The 17,214-nt window shown below is 46.6% G+C and overlaps 1 protein-coding gene and 1 long non-coding RNA gene across 3 annotated transcripts in view; one reads left to right on the forward strand and one right to left on the reverse strand.

Moving 5' to 3' along the window:
* CHMP4B (charged multivesicular body protein 4B) overlaps positions 1-7,620 on the reverse strand; it is a 43,282-nt gene extending 35,662 nt beyond the window's left edge. Inside the window, exon 1 of the mRNA XM_040247512.1 lies at positions 7,202-7,620. Within this exon, the coding sequence (XP_040103446.1) occupies positions 7,202-7,391 (190 nt within the window). The 5' untranslated portion in view covers positions 7,392-7,620. The remainder of the gene's footprint in view (positions 1-7,201) is intronic.
* Positions 6,892-15,360, forward strand: LOC120868700. Of its 2 annotated transcripts, none has more exons than XR_005722282.1 (3): positions 6,892-7,106; positions 9,802-9,963; positions 15,327-15,360. It is a non-coding gene; the product is annotated as an uncharacterized LOC120868700 (long non-coding RNA). The 2 variants fall into 2 exon arrangements; XR_005722283.1 differs by lacking the exon at positions 15,327-15,360 and adding an exon at positions 13,330-13,814.
* The last annotated feature ends 1,854 nt before the right edge of the window (positions 15,361-17,214 follow it).

The raw sequence follows: 17,214 nt of genomic DNA on the forward strand, positions 1-17,214 counted from the left end.
CACTGTGCCACCTGGAACAAATTTTAGGGGCTCCTAGATGCTTGCTCCTTCACTAATGAAAGGCCACGGGAAAGTGTAATCAATCAAGTGTAAAAAAAAAAAAAAATGAGAAAAATTCTCAGTGATATGGAAATTATCAGGGCCATACAGCACACAGAACTAAATTAATTCCTAACAGCCAGCCAGTCCTGCGTGTTCTGGGCTGCAGTGCTCAGACCTCAGCTGACACATTTACAGAGTGGTCAGCTCTGCCCACTTCACACCTTAAGAGCGACACTGATGAACAGGAGCCCACCTACAGGAGGGTAACAAGGAAAGAGGAAAAGCACCAGGCCAGGAACAGTCAATGGAACACAGAAGACTTGTCCAAGAGAGGTGCAGGTTGAGACTTAAGCCCCATCTGCCTTGATCTATCTTCCCAAAGGGGGATTAGACCTGTTTTCTGAGGCAGAATTCACCACCTGTTTTTCCAGCTGAAGCAAACAGTTCACTATTGTCTAGTGTCAGGGGTGGCATTCGCCCCTAAACCTTCTAACTCCAGATCCCACATTCTTTCCACCAGCCCAAGCTGCTTCCCTGCAGAGCCACCACCCCAGCCTGTACCGGAGGTCGGCACTACAGGAAGACGGATCTCAGTTTCAAATAAGAAAGGTGGTTTTATAGTCAGAGCCGTCCAAAGGCAGACTATGCAGTAGCGTGAGAGGACAGGGCACCTAATACAAATCCTGTTGGCAGAGAGGTTCAATCAGAGGCTAATCGCTCAGCAGGAACACTGCGAAGGGAATCTGGGTACTGGATGGGTGGCTGTGTGAGATGAACCTGCCAACCCTCAGAAATGAATTCATCTCTTCCTGCTGGATTTTCCTCTAACACTTCATCTGTACATGGTTTGCCTTTTATCAGTTACTTGTACGTGTGCGTGTCATCTTCACTGAACTGTGTGCCCTTGTAGCATCTCATCCATCTTTCCACCTCTTAGTGTGCCTGAGACTGTACCTGGGAACCCAAGGAAACATACGCGCCTCCTCTGTGCTGGGCACTCTGCTAGGCACTTTACATGTGTCACTTTATTCTACAGCCTCACAAGAACCCTAAGAAGTATTGTTCTTACTCTGTGTTTATAGATGGGGAAACAGACTCAGAGAGGATAACTGCCAAAGTATTGCTGGTGAGTGGTGAACTCAGTTTGGAAATCTTCTACCTACACCTTCATGCTACTTTCCTCCTAAAAGGAACTCAACAAACGTCTGCTGACTTGAGCCAGACACCTTAAAAACAGGCCAGTACTATATCCAGCTAGGTCTCTTGTTGTTTCCTGTTGCTATGCTCAAATTTTCCTTCTAATTATAACCATCCATCCTCAAAGGAGGAAAGGAAATGGCAACCCACTCCAGTATTCTTGCCTGGAAAATCTCAATCCATGGGGTTACAGAAGAGTCGGACACAACCTGGGTGACTAAGCAACAAATCCTCAAAGTGACCAATATAAAGTTGTCAATTTTTGGATATCCTTTTTCTCACTTTTTAAAAAAACAATGGCAGAGCACAAAACAACTCTGGGTAAGAGGAGCAAGTTTTCACAAACTTTTCCTATGCAAAGGAATCTCTCAGGGTCCCAAGAACCCCAGTCTCCTCCCAGTAGGCCAGAACTCCATCTCAGGACCCTGGACCACTGTGAACATCAGGCCCTGGCTTTCTGCCCCAGAAGTATATGGCTCAAACACATCTTCACAAGCTCTTCTCCAAAACCTAGCTCTCTACACTCAAGCCCAACTCAGAACAACTCAGAACTTCCTTAAGCAAAATACTCCAGCTCAAAGGTCCTCACATTTAGCTAAACTTCCAAACAAAATCTATCTTGAATTTCAAATCACACTAGAAACCCACTGGCAGGCACTTTAAAAATGTTTAATCTTCCCGCCCAATAGGGAAAAAATTTTTTTTTTTTTGTAATTTGAATCAAAGGCGCCAGCCTGTTTGGAGAGCCAACACATAAGGCCTCTCTGACACTCCATCTGTCTTAAGAAATAAACCAAAGCCAATCTGGCCAACCATCTCTTTAAACAAGAAACTTAAGCAGCACGAGGGCCAGTCCCCATTGCTCAGTTCCCTGGGTGGGTTTCAGGTTTTCCATCCCTGGGCCTCTGGGGTAGGCGCTCCTGCTGGCACATGTACCATTAAGACGCTGTACTTTTCAGCCTGACATCTTGATTACAGAGGACCAAAAAGCCACGATCACTATAAATTTAACTTATGAAGATGTCTTCCCTCATGAGAAAGCCACCTTGGCTCCAGCAATGAACAGGACTTAATGAAGATCTATTTCCCATGAGTGTCTGGCCTATCTGCCTCCATCAGACATTTTCAACTGAACCCAAATGAACCTAAAAATGAACTGATTTGCATCCATAAATCCAAGAGAAATATACCAGTATAGGAGGAGGTATCCAACCTGCATTTCCCAATCTCATGTAAGTCTCCTGTTAAACTAATATGATTCTTTCAACAGTCAGGTTTCATTTTTATTAAAATGGGAAAACAGAGAAATCTGAGCCACATAGGGTAGCTTATTTCATAACTAGTTACAATGCCTTAAGAAGAAAACAATGTTTGCTATATGATCATCTTTCTTAAGGAGAAAACCAACCAGGCACTGTTTAGAAAGATACCAAAAAAGACCTAAGCTGGGGAGATTTTTGTCAGTTCACCTACACCGCAACTCTGGTTCCCATCCAGTTCTCAGTGAAAGAACTTTTCCACTTGACAACTGAACCCAAGGAGTTTGCTCAAGAGGTTGGATGGGGTGGGAGATGGGAGGGAGGTTCAGGAAGGAGAGGACATGTGTGTACCTATGGCTGATTCAGACTGATGTATGGCAGAAACCAACACAACATTGTAAAGCAATTATCCTCCAATTAAAAATAAAATTTTTAAAAAGTTTGATCAATAACAACTTTATCAGTAAAGGATAGTTTACTTACTCAATATTACAGTGTGCCACACTCTTTCTTATATTATCTTAGCTAATCCACACCATAGTCATGTGAGATGAATGCTATTTCCACTTGATAGAAAAGGAAAAATGACAATATTTAAGTGCCTTGGATGTATTTGTTTTCTCTATATTCCCAGTACTAAGCTCCTCGTATTAAGCATGGGACTTAAGACACAGTTTAAGAGCCTGCCACATGCCTAAGAATGAATATATAACTAAAGGAAACGAAAAAATAATGTAAAGGAAAAAAAAATGTAATCCAAACTTTGTTCTAGGCCCCTAACTAAAACCACTTATTGGAACATACTTGCCTGATGCAAATAATTGACTTGAACTGCAGAGGTTTGTTTCAAAGAACCAGTTGTCATCTTTCTAATATGTACATCACAGAAATAACATCCACGTTTGGTTACACACTTCACAGGGCAGGGCCGAGTCCTGTCTCGCTTCTTTTCCCGGAATCAGCACCACACCTTGCACAGGTGGGTGTTTAACGAGCTACGCGATGACAAAGGTCATGATGAGGCCTGCAGCCAGCACGGGAGTAAACAGAACACAAGATACCCATGGCCACTGGAAGACCTGGTCTCTGAGTCGAGTTGCATCCTCTCTCCAGCCTCGGTTTCCTCTCCAGACAATAGGAATGACAGAACATACCTCCAAGACTGTTTGCATGCATTTAACAAATACTTACTGAGCATAAATACTACATGCAAGCACCGTGCAAAGTCCAGTGGACACAGTAATGAATATGACTAACACATCCTGTCTCATGGGGCTCAGTCTCAAGGAAGTATCATGAGACTCATGAGAAAAAAGGAGTTTCACAAATGTCAAAGGATTCACAGTTATGAAGTCCTGCCCTGCCTCTATGTTTCCAAACTTGATTAGTGGCATCGCTATCCACCCACTGTCTGAGCTGTCAACTTAGGAATCACCTTCAACTCCTCCCTCTCCTTCATCGTGCCCACAGTTGTGATCAACCACCAGCCTTCTGATTCTCCTTCAGAAAAGCCTCTGATGTTTATTACTTCCTGTCAGGTCTTCCATGCTTCTCTAGGCCCTTTGTTCCCATCTGGAGTCTCCCTGTAATAATGATAATGGCCACCACTGATTGGTCACTGTATGCCAGGCATTCTTCTAAGAGCTTTACATGCATATAAGTTAATCCGATAAGGTAGATACTAGTACCCCTACTGATAAGAGGAGGAATCTGAGGTACAGAGCGACCTGCCCAAGACACGGTTCATGACGAAGCTAGCTCAAACGCACTGTCCATGAGATCCCACCCTGACCCTGTACTGGACTCCTGCCCCCGGTCCCCTCCTGGTCAGCTGACACTCCTTCCTTTATGGATACTGCTGCAGTCCTTTCAGAAACCCAAGCTGACCGACCTCTTCTGCTTTAAGACAGCCAATGCTCCTCACCATCTCCAGGGCAAAGTCTCAGGCTACAGGTCACTCCCTAGGGTTACCCACCTGCTCTCCTGCCCAAAAGACTCCCACCAGGGGATGCTGTCACTTGGGGCTCCCCAATCCCCTTGCTGACCACTTCACATCTCCCTCCTCAGCCAAGCTGCTTTTGCCCTTTGCCCTCCAGACAAGAGTCTTCTTCTCGGCAGCCTGAGCCCCATGTACACACACACTCATATCTCAGCCCTGACTGGTGTTCTTTCCTCCTTCCTTTCCCACTCTTCCTCCTCTCTCCTCCTCATCCTCTCTCTTACACACAAACTAAAACACACACACACACACACAGCACACACACACTTCCAAAAGGAGGGCAGGCACAGTGTATTTTCATCTCTTCCAAGTCCCAGCACAGTTCGAGTCAATCAGTGACTAAATGAATGATAGGTTGTGGTATTAACACCTCATAGCACTGTCCCTATAAGCAAATACAACTTTTCCCCTGGAGGACACTAAAAAGAAGGGGAGGTAGCTCCTGTCCTCTCAGGTAAACTCAAGAAAACAGACTGCTTTCCAAAATGTTCTCACAGCTAGCTGAGCCTGGTTGTCTCATAGTTGGCTGGCAATCTCTCTGCCAATTCAATCACCTCTAGAACTGCAGAAACAAAACTAGCTCCAGACCAAAAGACCACAGGAGACCTTCCCTCTCAGATGGGAGATGATGTAAACGGATGCCCTCCTCCGCCCAGCAATGGGCAAGCCCCTCCCCAAATGCAGACTGGTCAAAACACCAACTCTCACTACCTCTGTGAACAACAGAGGATCCTGATTGAGGGAGAGTCATGAAAGAAAAATGCTAAAGACAGCAAAACCTAACCCTGCTTTCCATCTCCGGAACTACAACTGGAGTCCAAGCCGCAAATGCCCAGCTGCCTCTGTCCTCACACGTTTCCCCTCTCCCATTCTCACCCCTCATTCCCATTCTCACCCCCACAGGTCCGTTTTCCAAAGAGAGGCCCAGTGGTGTTTTTAAAACAATGTGAATGATTAGGACAGCCATAATCATCCTCCAGCAGTTTTCCATCCACTTGGAATAAAATCTAAACTCTTCACCGGGAAGTTCAAAGTCCACTCCACACCCACTTGCATTATACCACTCTCCTCTTCAGTCACTGTATTCCATAAACAGAGGTCTTCTGTTTCTTAAAAGAGGCCAATCTCTGGGCCTTTTCCATTGCTGTCTGCTTGCCTGGAAGGCTTCTCCCCTAGATTTCTACAGAACTAGTAACTTCTCAAGGTTCAGTTCAAACTTGACCTTTTCCAAGAGGACTTCCCTGACCACCTTATCTAAAGTGGCACCCTTTCCTACCCCATCACTCCCAACCCGTTTTTTTTTTTTTTTTTTTAGGACTTTCCACCACTAGACAATATTTTCTTCATCTATATTCCTGTCTTCTCCCTCATGAGGGTGGAAGCTGTGTTCTGTTCACCCTCTGAATATCATGCACGTAGTAAGCCCCCCAAAAGAATTTCCAGAGTATCTGTTGACTATCATCAGCAAAGGAGCATCCTCAGGGTGGGTTATTCTGCTCCTTTGTTAGAATGATGAAAACATCTAATTAACCCTACTATATGCTGGGCACTGTAAATCCACGATCTTCCTTTCAGAGGTAAATTCACTAGCTCAAGGTCACACAGCTAGTGACTTGCAGATTTCTCAATTAAATACTTGTTTGTAAAGCTCCTAAACCCCTCTCACCTTTCCCGCTTCTCAGGGGAAGAGTTGTCATGCTACGGTTCACCCCCGTATTGCCATAACAACGAGAAAAATCAAATATTTCTAAATTGCTTTATAGTTATTAAAGCATTTTTACATTCACCTGACTTAAGAGGAATACAAACCACTTGCCCAGAAAGCCACACAACAGTAAGTAAAGTGCCTCAGAGTTCAACAGCCCCGCCCAGAACCACACTAGTGGGGACTGGGGGAGGAGTCAGGGCCAACAGAGGCAAGGAATCCTCATTTCTGGTACACAGGGATCCCGAAGCGGTGAGTCACCGGGTGAAGGCTTGCGCTACGTGAAACTCTGATAAAGCAACAAGAAGTGAATCACAAGAGCTGGAAGGCACTTTAGGCCTACAGAGGACAAACCCTGGCTGATGGATGGGGGAAATGAGGCTCAAGAAGAATAGTAACTTGCTCAAGTTCACTCAGCAAGTGAACAGAGCTGGAACCAGGGAGTTTCCTCTCCCCTAGTTCCCTTTCCTCTCCATCTAGGCTTCTCAAGGAGAATTCTGAAACAGGAGATGGGGAGAGGCCAGGGACAGCTCATGGACTTCACAGAGGAATCGGGAAAGGGCAGGGGTGGGACCAGGAAGGACACAAGTGTTGGGATGGAGGGCCGAAATGAGCCAAGGAGGCGACAGCAGTATCTGAGGGGGGCGGGGGGGGGGGGGGGTGAGGGCAGGCAAGAGAGAGGAGGAAAAGGCGGAAGAGAAAGAACAGAGTGAAGGCGGAAGAAGAGGGAGAAGTGCTGTGAAATTAGGGTCTGAAGAGGCCTGGCAGAGAGCGGAGAGCCTGAGACGAGAGGGCTGGGATGACAGTGTGACGATGCAGGAGTCCAAGGCTCCGGGAGACACCGAAGGCAGTCGGATGGGGAGGGGTCCCGGACCCAGAAAGGCAAGGAATGGAGTCTGACAAGGTAAGAAAGAGTTTCAGGTCCCAAGCAAACACTGGAGCAAGTCTGACGAAGGCGGAGTCCGGCCAAGGGAGTCTGAGGGGGCCCGGCCGACTCACCGCGCTTGTTTTTAGTGCCGTGCTTCTTGGCAGCCGTCAGCTCCTGCTCGATCTTCTTCTCCAGGAATTCCTGCTTCTTACTTAGCATCTCCTCCGTGTCCCGAAGCCTCTGGATGGCCTCCTGGGGGGTCGGGCCGCCCTTGCCGGCCTTCCCCCCTCCAGCCCCGAACAGCTTCCCGAACACCGACATGGTTGCTGCTAGCCGCGCCGGCCTACGCCGTCCGCTCCGGCTCGGCTCGGCTCGGCTCGGGCGCCCGCTCTTCTCCCCGCCGCTCCCTGCCGTCGCAGGCCTCTCCTCCACCTCCGCCCCGCAGCTGGGCCCTGCCGCGCCACCTCCCACAGGCCCCCACGCCCGGCCCGGCAGGCGTCAGGGAAACACGCCGCTGACTACAACTCCCGGTAGGCAACGCGCCGGCCGTGCTTCAAAGCTAATGGAAGGAGGCGCGCTGCATGCCGGGAGGCTATAGTCTTCCGGCTGAAGACACTCGGCGGCGCGTCTTTTTGGTCTAACTAGGATCAAAGGGCGGGGTGGCATGCTGGGAAATGTAGTCTCCTTGGAACTAGTTTTGTCGGGGCGGGGGTGGAGAAACAGGAAGAGAAGTAAGAATATTTTATAAAACAGTAATTAACGTTATGCAGTTTCTGTGATTCAAACATTGTGAAGTGCTTTACTTGCATTATCACATTTACTTATCACAAGCTTGTGTGAGATAATACTCTTACTATTTTCAGTTCAGTTCAGTTCAGTTCAGTTCAGTCGCTTAGTCGTGTGCGACTCTTTGTGACCCCCTGAACCGCAGCACGCCAGGCCTCCCTGTCCATCACCAACTCCCGGAGGCCACCCAAACCCATGTCCATTGTGTCGGTGATGCCATCCAACCATCTCGTCCTCTGTCGTCCCTTTCTCCTGCCCTCAATCTTTCCCAGCATCAAGGTCTTTTCAAATGAGTCAGCTCTCCGCATCAGGTGGCCAAAGTATTGGGGTTTCAGCTTCAACATCAGTCCCTCCAATGAACACCTAGGACTGATCTCCTTCAGGACTTACTATTTTGTAGGTGAGTAACAGCGATGGCACCCCTCTCCAGTACTCTTGCCTAGAAAATCCCATGGACGGAGGAGCCTGGTAGGCTGCAGTCCATGGGGTCGGGAAGAGTCGGACGCGACTGAGCAACTTCACTTTCACTTTTCACTTTCATGCATTGGAGAAGGAAATGGCAACCCACTCCAGTGTTCTTGCCTGGAGAATCCCAGGGACGGGGGAGCCTGGTGGGCTGCCGTCTGTGGGGTCACACAGAGTCGGACACGACTGAAGCGACTTAGCAGCAGCAGCAGCAGCAGCAGCAGCAGCAGCAGCAGCAGCAGCAGCAGCAGCAGCAGCAGCAAGACTCAGGTTTCTCTGGTGGCTCAGTAGTAAAGAATCCACCTGTTAAACAAGAGACACAGGCTGATCACTAGTTAGAGAAGATCCCCTGGAGGAGGAAATGGCAACCTACTCCAGCATTCTTGCCTGGAGAATCCCATGGACAGAGGATCCTGGTGGGCCACAGTCCATGAAGTCGCAGAGTCCAACACGACTGAGCAAGCACACACTATTGTTCCTTACATATTTTAAACTATGGGAATGGACTATATCACTTAAAAGGAAAAGAGAACAGGTCCCTGAAGACAGAAGCATTTAGATGTTGATAGAACAGTTGGCAGGGCTTCCAAGGGGGAGCTAATGTTAAAGAACCTGCCTGCCAGTGCAGGAGATGTAAGAGACACAGGTTCAATCCAAGGGGTTCGCAAAAATTTGGGTGCAACTTAACAACTGAACAGCAACAACCAAGACTCAGAAATTGAGTGACTGACTAGCTTAACTTACTAGCCATGTCTTCACATATGCTGTTCCTCTACCTGCAATGCCTTTCTATGCTTTATTCACCTAACTGATTCTTTGAAACCTAGCAGAGGCTAACAGCAAAGCTGGACTGCAAAGGTTCAGAACCCTCCTTGAATACTTACTTGGACATGTTACCTCCCTTCCTCTGTGTGCGTCCCTTTCCAAAACTGTTAACTGGAGATAACAACAGGACCACCTCTGAGCTTGTGTAAGATAGGGAGTTATAGGCCTAGCACAGTAGGTGCTCAGAAATGTGTATTTTATTCTAGGCCATCATTATGCACAATAGCAATTAACAGGAGAAGACTCAAAACTTTCAAAAGTAGCAGAAGTATTGAGGGTTGTTTTTATTTTATTTTTTTGCCCGTTCATTACAAAGGCCAACTGGTTATGGGTTCACATATCATTATTTTCCTTTGTCTTTTGCTGTCAAGAATCACTTCTCTGTCTATTAGCGGTGAGTCTAGTAGCCAATATTTCCCTCAAGCCCACCAATCTAATCTGTGGCTTCCAGTCTTTTGCATTAGTAAACCAGTTCTGAGTAAACCTGTTCTGAATGAGGAGCTGAAGTGGTTACCTATGAAGAAAAACTTAACTTTTTTTTTTTTTAAATCACTTCCTGGACTCTGTTTCCTAGGAACAGAGTTTCAGATAAATGAGAGCTTAATGGAACTTCTCCTCTATTATTTCATATATATGAATCTTGTCTCCTCCCCAGACTATTATCTACATATAGACAAAAACAAGCTTTGAATGTGATCCTTGATGTTTTGTTGCTCTAATCTGCCACAACCCCAGCCTGCACCTACAGGTAACTATTTCCAGAGGATGAAAGAGTCCATCTCACCCAGCTTTCTAGGTTGGAAACACTTTTTCAAATGTAAGAGACATGCTAGAATTGTCAAGAATTCTCAGCAACATAAATTGTGAAACATAAGCCAGACTTGAGTTTGTTTTGTAATTGAGACATTGCAGTATTTTAACAAGCTTTGCCAGTCGTAAAGAATCCGCCAGCAATGCAGGTGACTTGGGTTTGATCCGTGGGTCTGGAAGATCCCCTGCAGAAGGAAATGGCAACGCACTCGAGTATTCTTGCCTGGGAAACCCCAGGGAAAGAGGAGCGTGGTGGGCTACTGTCCGTCAGGTCACAAAAGAGTCAGACACTATTGAGCGACTAAACAACAACAACAATATTTTTATCAAAATAAAAAACAGAAACAAGGAGGTTTCTGTCAAGTCATCTAATGGGTAGAGCAACCCCTCCATATCTAAGCAATCAGCCTCTCCCCTCTTAGCTAAGTCATGCTGCAACCAGACACACAGGTAACAAACACTTGCTGGGTTTGAGCCATGACCCAAAGAATATTTGAACGACCAGACTCTGTAGACCTCACCACCACCAGTCTCGTATTGCTGTGGGGAAAACCATGGATGCTATCAGAGCCCCTCATGTCATAACTCTGGGAGCCCAGAAAAACATCTTGGGGATATGATAGCAGAACACTTAATCTTTAATACCAACCACAATCAATTGGTGTGGGTCACTCAGATTATTGGGTTGAGAAGAAGTCTCAGTCTGCATCAGGACATTTTGTAAAAATATGCTGAGATCAATTCATGATGTCTGCCTAGTGTGTGTGAGATGGGAGGTGGTGACATATGGGCAAGGTAGCTGCCATCATGACTGAGGATTCAGCTGCCTTGGTAGAGATTCTCAGGGCAATACTGGGCTTCCCTAGTCTTCATTTTTTCTGGTCTCTGGTCTCTTGGGCAAATGCATAGCTTTTTCAAACTGAGGCCGACTGTTATTGATCTCAGAGGGAGAGCAGTGAGCAGTCCTGAAGAGAAATCTTAGTTCCCTGCCCAGAAATTGAACTGGGTAACCTGGATGAAAACCCAGGAATCCTATCCATTAGACCACCAGGGGCTAGAGGCCAGAAGCAAAGGGCCCTGACTCTTTACCAAGCTTGAAATCAAGAATATTTCAAGGAGGCAAAAAACTGTGAAAATAGGAAAGTTTATTATTAGAGACATAGCATAACATGCAGGAGAGCGCCCAGAGAAACAGTTTGTTTAACACAGAAGCAAGGCAGAAATACATACCCAGAGAGAAAGGATATGGGCCTCCTCTCCAAAGAGGAGGAGCACAGTAAGTCAGAAGCTAGGCAGGTACACACACCCAGTGAGGCGTACGGGTGTCCGGAACGGGGAGTGCAGTAAAAAGGTCATTTAAATCACTCATATAGGGAAGGTCCCTAGTGGTCCAGTGGCTAAATTCTGTGCCCCCAATGCAGGGAGCACAGGTTGGATCCCCGATCAGGGAACTAGATCCCACATTGCCACAACTAATAGTACGCATGCCGTAACTAAAGATCATGGCATGCCACAATGAAGACCCGGCATAGCCAAATAAATAAATATTCAAGTCACTTATATAAGACAGTGCTTCAAGGTCTTTGTCTACATTTGGCCAATTATCTTGTTTCTTTCTTCACACCTAACTGGTCGACACACCCTCCCCTAGATGCATATGCAAATTTTCTCTAAGATGTATCCTACCTCAAAACACTTTGGGCACATGCTCACATTTATTATGGGTGGGATTGCCTCCCTTTTCAACCCCCAAAAAGCCTTCTTGCGCATGTGCAGATAGGGAAGTCTTCTTTGACCTTAGGAGTGGGCACTCTATCTCTACTTTAGCAAAGCTCAGCTTCTGACACTAGCTTTGTCCTTGGAGTGTCTGGGTGAGAACAAACTTTGAATTTAACTCCACTTAACAAACACCAACTGTCCAGCCCAGGGGCCCATCTACCTCTTACCTCAGTATTAGTTCATGAAAAACTATGTGAAAAGAATGGGCTACCATGACTTGCAATAACTTGTATAGCTTGCATATATTATGCTAACTGAAAGAAATTAGACACAAAAGCTTGTGTGATTCCATTTACACAAAGTAGAAAAACAGGCAAAGCATGCATAATCAATGGTGACAGAAGTCAGAATAGTAGTTATTTCCTGGGATAGTATATACCAAGCAAAATTACCATGGTGGATGTGCTGACAGGTTCTATATCCAGATTCAGTGGTATTCACATGGGTGTATACAAATATATATTTTTATACTTAAGATCAGTGTCCTTTGCATACTTTATATACTTAACTAAACATGTTACATTGAAGTTTAAAAAATGTCCCTAGTAAAAACAATAGAAGCTTACAAAGTTTTGATTTGTTTACCAAATATCTTGCACTCAATAATATCATCTCTATCCACCAAAGCCCCATGAAAGAAGCATTACTATACAATCTCCATGTTACAGTTGAGAAAACTGAGAACCACCAAAGTAGAAATCACCCAAGGTCGTGTGGTTAAAGACACCCTGCCATATATTTGGTACCTTGTAGGCATCATTCTGATGAGGGACACAGACCTTTGGTTTTGCTTCAAAACCTACACTTGGCCTTTTCAAGATGGCCACCAGAGATAGAGCCATCTTCCTTCCATGCCCCTCTCTGGGCTCCTTTGTCGGAACCTCTGACCTACTGTGACATTGTGTGTCTGGTCCATAACCCCCTGGATCTCACAGACCAGAGGGACACATATTCCCATGCCTCGTGCTGGTGACACTGTCTTCCTGAGGGTCTCTGCGTTCAGCCTGGGAGCCCACCTTTTAGTCCCATGTTCTGGATGCCTGTTCACGAGGGAGACCTATGCTAGCACTCAATGCTCCTGAAGCTCCCAAACGTCCCATGACCAGTGGCAGCTCTCGGGTCATTAATATGCACCCCAAACGACGCCCTGGCAGCCACTCTGCCAAGCAGCTTGCCCTGTGGCTCTCCTTCCCAAAGAGAATCTGTTTTAAAGTTCAAGTATACATTCCTCAATTCAGAGTGGGAGTCAAGCAGCCTCTACAGTGAGCCACCAGCATGGTTTCAGGTGGTTCACGGGGACTAGGTGCCCATGAATAACAATGTGAGGGAGTCAGATTCAGGTCAGGGTTTTTTTTTTTTTGGCGGGGAGGGGGTCTGGGATTGCTTTTTGAAAATATCTTCAGCACAAGAAAAAAAAAACAATTTGTAACCATGTATGGTGACATATATGCGGATGGTGACTGCAGCCATGAAATTAAAAGATTATTGCTCCTTAGAAGAAAAGCTATGACGAACCTAGACAGCCTATTGAAAAGCAGAAACATCACTTTGCTGACAAAGATCCGTCTAGTCAAAGTTATGTTTTTCCTAGTAGTCATGTATGGATGTGAGTTGGACCATAAAGAAGATGGAGCACTGAAGACTTGATGCCTTTGAATTGTGGTGCTGAAGAAGACTCTTGAGAGTCCCTTGGACTGCAAGGAGATCAAACCAGTCAATCCTAAAGGAAATCAGTCCTGAATATTCATTGGAAGGACTGGTGCTGAAGCTGGAGCTCCAATACTTTGGCCACCTGCTGCGAAGAGCCAACTCATTAGAAAAGACCCTGATGCTGGGAAAGACTAAAGGCAGGATGAGAAGGTCACAGAGTATGAGATGGTTGGATGGCATCACCAACCATGAAAGTCAGGGAAGCCGACCCCCAAACTCCTCCTTCCCCAGTGAATATTCCACCCCTTTACTTGTAGGCCCCTCCTAACCAGATTGCCAAAGAGGCCCAGGGCAGCAGTTCTTCACCTGTCTGCCCCCTCTGCCTCTGAGTATATCTTTGCTTAAATAAACTTTCACTTACTTTCTTAACTTCTCTGCTTGTCTCTGAATCCTTTCCCAACAAAGAACCTCATGTTCGCCAGAGTCATTATGATCCTTCAGGTCAGGAGAGCTGGATCTGAACTCAGTGAGCCTGAGAAGACCCTTCCCCTCTCTGGGCTTCAGTTCACTCTCTGTGATTCAACACAGTGAAGTGGGCCTTGACCTCCTGCCTCAGCTTCTGTGACGAACCATATGCCAGCCACCCTTGGCCAGTCGAGGGGGTCACGCCCAACCCTGATGTAGAACTGCTAAACTCTGTGACACCCACCCCCTCCAGGTCCTGAGAACCTGCAGGGCACATGCTGGCAACCCTGGGGGTTGGGAGCATCTGCAGCTGCCGCTGTCACTCCCTCCTCCCCACGGGGGATAAAATGGGTCCAACCAGTTCTCCTGGGCCAGGCAGGATACCTGCTCTGTCAGCTGAGACTTCCAAGCCTCCGCCTTTTCATTTGTCCCAGATATTCTCAGCTCCCTTTTAAGACAAAGGAAAGAGCCCTTCATATCAGACATTACCTCCCAGCTCTCTCTCAGCCTACATGGAGGATTCTTACTGGGGAAACTTGGGCTCTGTGAGGTGGGAGGAAGGGATTGTGGAGGGGACCTTGTTTTCTCAGATTATCTCAACAAATATTGATCGAGCAATTCCAGGGAAGTTCTGGGCACTGTAGATATACCAGTGAACAAAACAGACAAAAGTCTTTGAACTTGTGGGCTTCTAATGAGGGGAACAGACAATAAAGAAATGTCTAATGTAATGTCAAAGATGAATAAAAATGAAGCAGGGTAAGAGACTAGAGAATAATGGGAGTGGGTGGGGTTTATTTTAAACAGATTGGCCAGGGAAGACTCCCTGCAGACTTTTGGACAATAGTGAATAGAGGGAAGGAAGCAGCTATAGGAAAATCTGGGGAAAGAGCATTCTAGAAAGAGGATAAGTGCAAAGGCCCCGAGGCAGAAACTGTTAGGGGAAGCACACTGACTGAAACCACCCACCCTCACCAGGAACCATAGTAACCACTTACACAAGTTGTTGTCACTCTGCTTATTTAACTCATATGCAGAGTACATCATGAGAAACGCTGGGCTGGAAGAAGCACAAGCTGAAATCAAGATTGCCGGGAGAAATATCAATAACCTCAGATATGCAGATGACACCACCCTTATGGCAGAAAGTGAAGAGGAACTAAAAAGCCTCTTGATGAAAGTGAAAGAAGAGAGTGAAAAAGTTGGCTTAAAGCTCAACATTCAGAAAACGAAGATCATGGCATCTGGTCCCATCACTTCATGGCAAATAGATGGGGGAACAGTGGAAACAGTGTCAGACTTTATTTTTTTTTTTGGTCTCCAAAATCACTGCAGATGGTGATTGCAGCCATGAAATTAAAAGACGCTTACTCCTTGGAAGGAAAGTTATGACCAACCTAGATAGCATATTAAAAAGCAGAGACATTACTTTGCCAACAAAGGTCCGTCTAGACAAGGCTATGGTTTTTCTAGTAGTCATGTATGGATGTGAGAGTTGGACTATGAAGAAAGCTGAGCACCGAAGAATTGATGCTTTTGAACTGTGGTGTTGGAGAAGACTCTTGAGAGTCCCTTGGACTGCAAGGAGATCCAACCAGTTTGGCCACCTCATGCGAAGAGTTGACTCATTGGAAAAGACCCTGATGCTGGGAGGGATTGGGGGCAGGAGGAGAAGGGGACGACAGAGGATGAGATGGCTGGATGGCATCACCGACTCAATGAACATGGATTTGAGTAGACTCTGGGAGTTGGTGATGGACAGGGAGGCCTGGTGTGCTGTGATTCATGGGGTTGCGAAGAGTCGGACACGACTGAGCGACTGAACTGAACTGAACTGAACCGGAGAGTTCAGGAAAGATCAAAAGGAGACACATGTCCGACCTCCCAGAATCTTTCTCTCTGGCATCCATCTAGGCTGAACAAGGTGTGCACCACCAGGAAGGACTCTGAGTCAGAATGACTGGTTAAAGACAACCTGGAAACTAATTCCATCATCATAAAACCCGAGACTGCAAGTGGCAAAGCTGTTCTCCTGGGTTCCCTTACCCTACTGCTCTCCACCCGGGAGTCCTTTCCCAATAAAATCTCTTGCTTTGTCAGCACATGTGTCTCCTCAGACAATTCATTTCCGAGTGGTAGACAAGAGCCCAGTTTTGGGCCCTGGAAGGGGTCCCCATTCCTGCAACAAAACTAGTTTATATGAGAGAGGAACAGCCAGAGGGCAGGTGTGGCTGGAGTGGATGAAAGAAGAGTGGTAGGAGACAAGGTCTGCATCACGTAGAACCTGGAAATCCACAGGGAAAACCTTCGAGTTCATCCTGGATGGGACTGGAAACCATTGGAGGGTTTTCAACAGGAAACCACCATAATCTGATCAGGCTCTAGAAAGATCACTTGGGCTCTTGTGGTCAAACTGGTAGGGATTGTGGTGGGGAAAGAGAGAAAGCAGATGATGCCAGAGAGAAGGCTGATGATACAGCCATCCATGCAGGGGAGGCTGGTGGCCTGGAGAGGGTAGTGTGGCCGAGCTCTGATTGGAGCCTCAGAGAAGTGGTTCTAAAAATAATCATCTCATCAGAGCTGGCAAGACCTTCAGAAATCCTCAGACTAGGGCTCTGGAGTCTTATCAGTCCTGGACTGGAGGCCCAGCTCTACACATTCCAGCAGTGAGTCCTTGGGCAAGCTGCTATACCTCTCTGAGCCTTGGTTTTCCCACCTGTAAAATGGATATGATAGGAGAGCTTGCTTCCAAGGGGTGTCTTAAGGACTCCAGTAACCTGTAAATAAGGTACAGAGCACAGGGTGTGGCGCTTAGTAACCATTCAGTAAAGCCATGACTGAACTCCCCACGTTTATTGATAAGAGAAACTGAGGGTAGCTGTGGCTTAGAGGCAGAAAACTGGAAGAGGAAGAAAGATTTCCACGGTTCCTCAAAGTCATATGTGTGTGTGCTTAGTCGTTTAGTCGTGTCAACTTTCTATGACACCATGGACTGTAGCCCGCAAGGCTCCTCTGTCCATGGAATTCTCCAGGCAAGAATACTGGAGTCGGTTGCCATTCCCTTCTCCAGGGGATCTTTCCAACCCAGGGATCAAACCTAGGTCTCCTGCATTGCAGGCAGATTCTTTACATCTGAGCCACCAGGGAAGTTCAAAGTCACATACCCAGAGACTATAAATAAGATGAATGAGTAAAGTGGGCCAGGAACATGAAAAATCATGTGGCCCTGCCTGGCCATCTTGCTTTTCCACTTTTGAGACACATGTAACGTAAGTGCTCACCTGGAAGGGTGAGCGCCACTTGACTGCTGCCCCCTAGTGCCAGGTACCCCATTTTTCTTTTCTTTTTTTGGCTGTGCTTTGCG

The sequence above is a fragment of the Oryx dammah genome, unplaced genomic scaffold, assembly GCF_014754425.2.
Source record: "Oryx dammah isolate SB20612 unplaced genomic scaffold, SCBI_Odam_1.1 HiC_scaffold_10, whole genome shotgun sequence".
In the NCBI taxonomy this organism is placed as follows: domain Eukaryota; kingdom Metazoa; phylum Chordata; class Mammalia; order Artiodactyla; family Bovidae; genus Oryx; species Oryx dammah.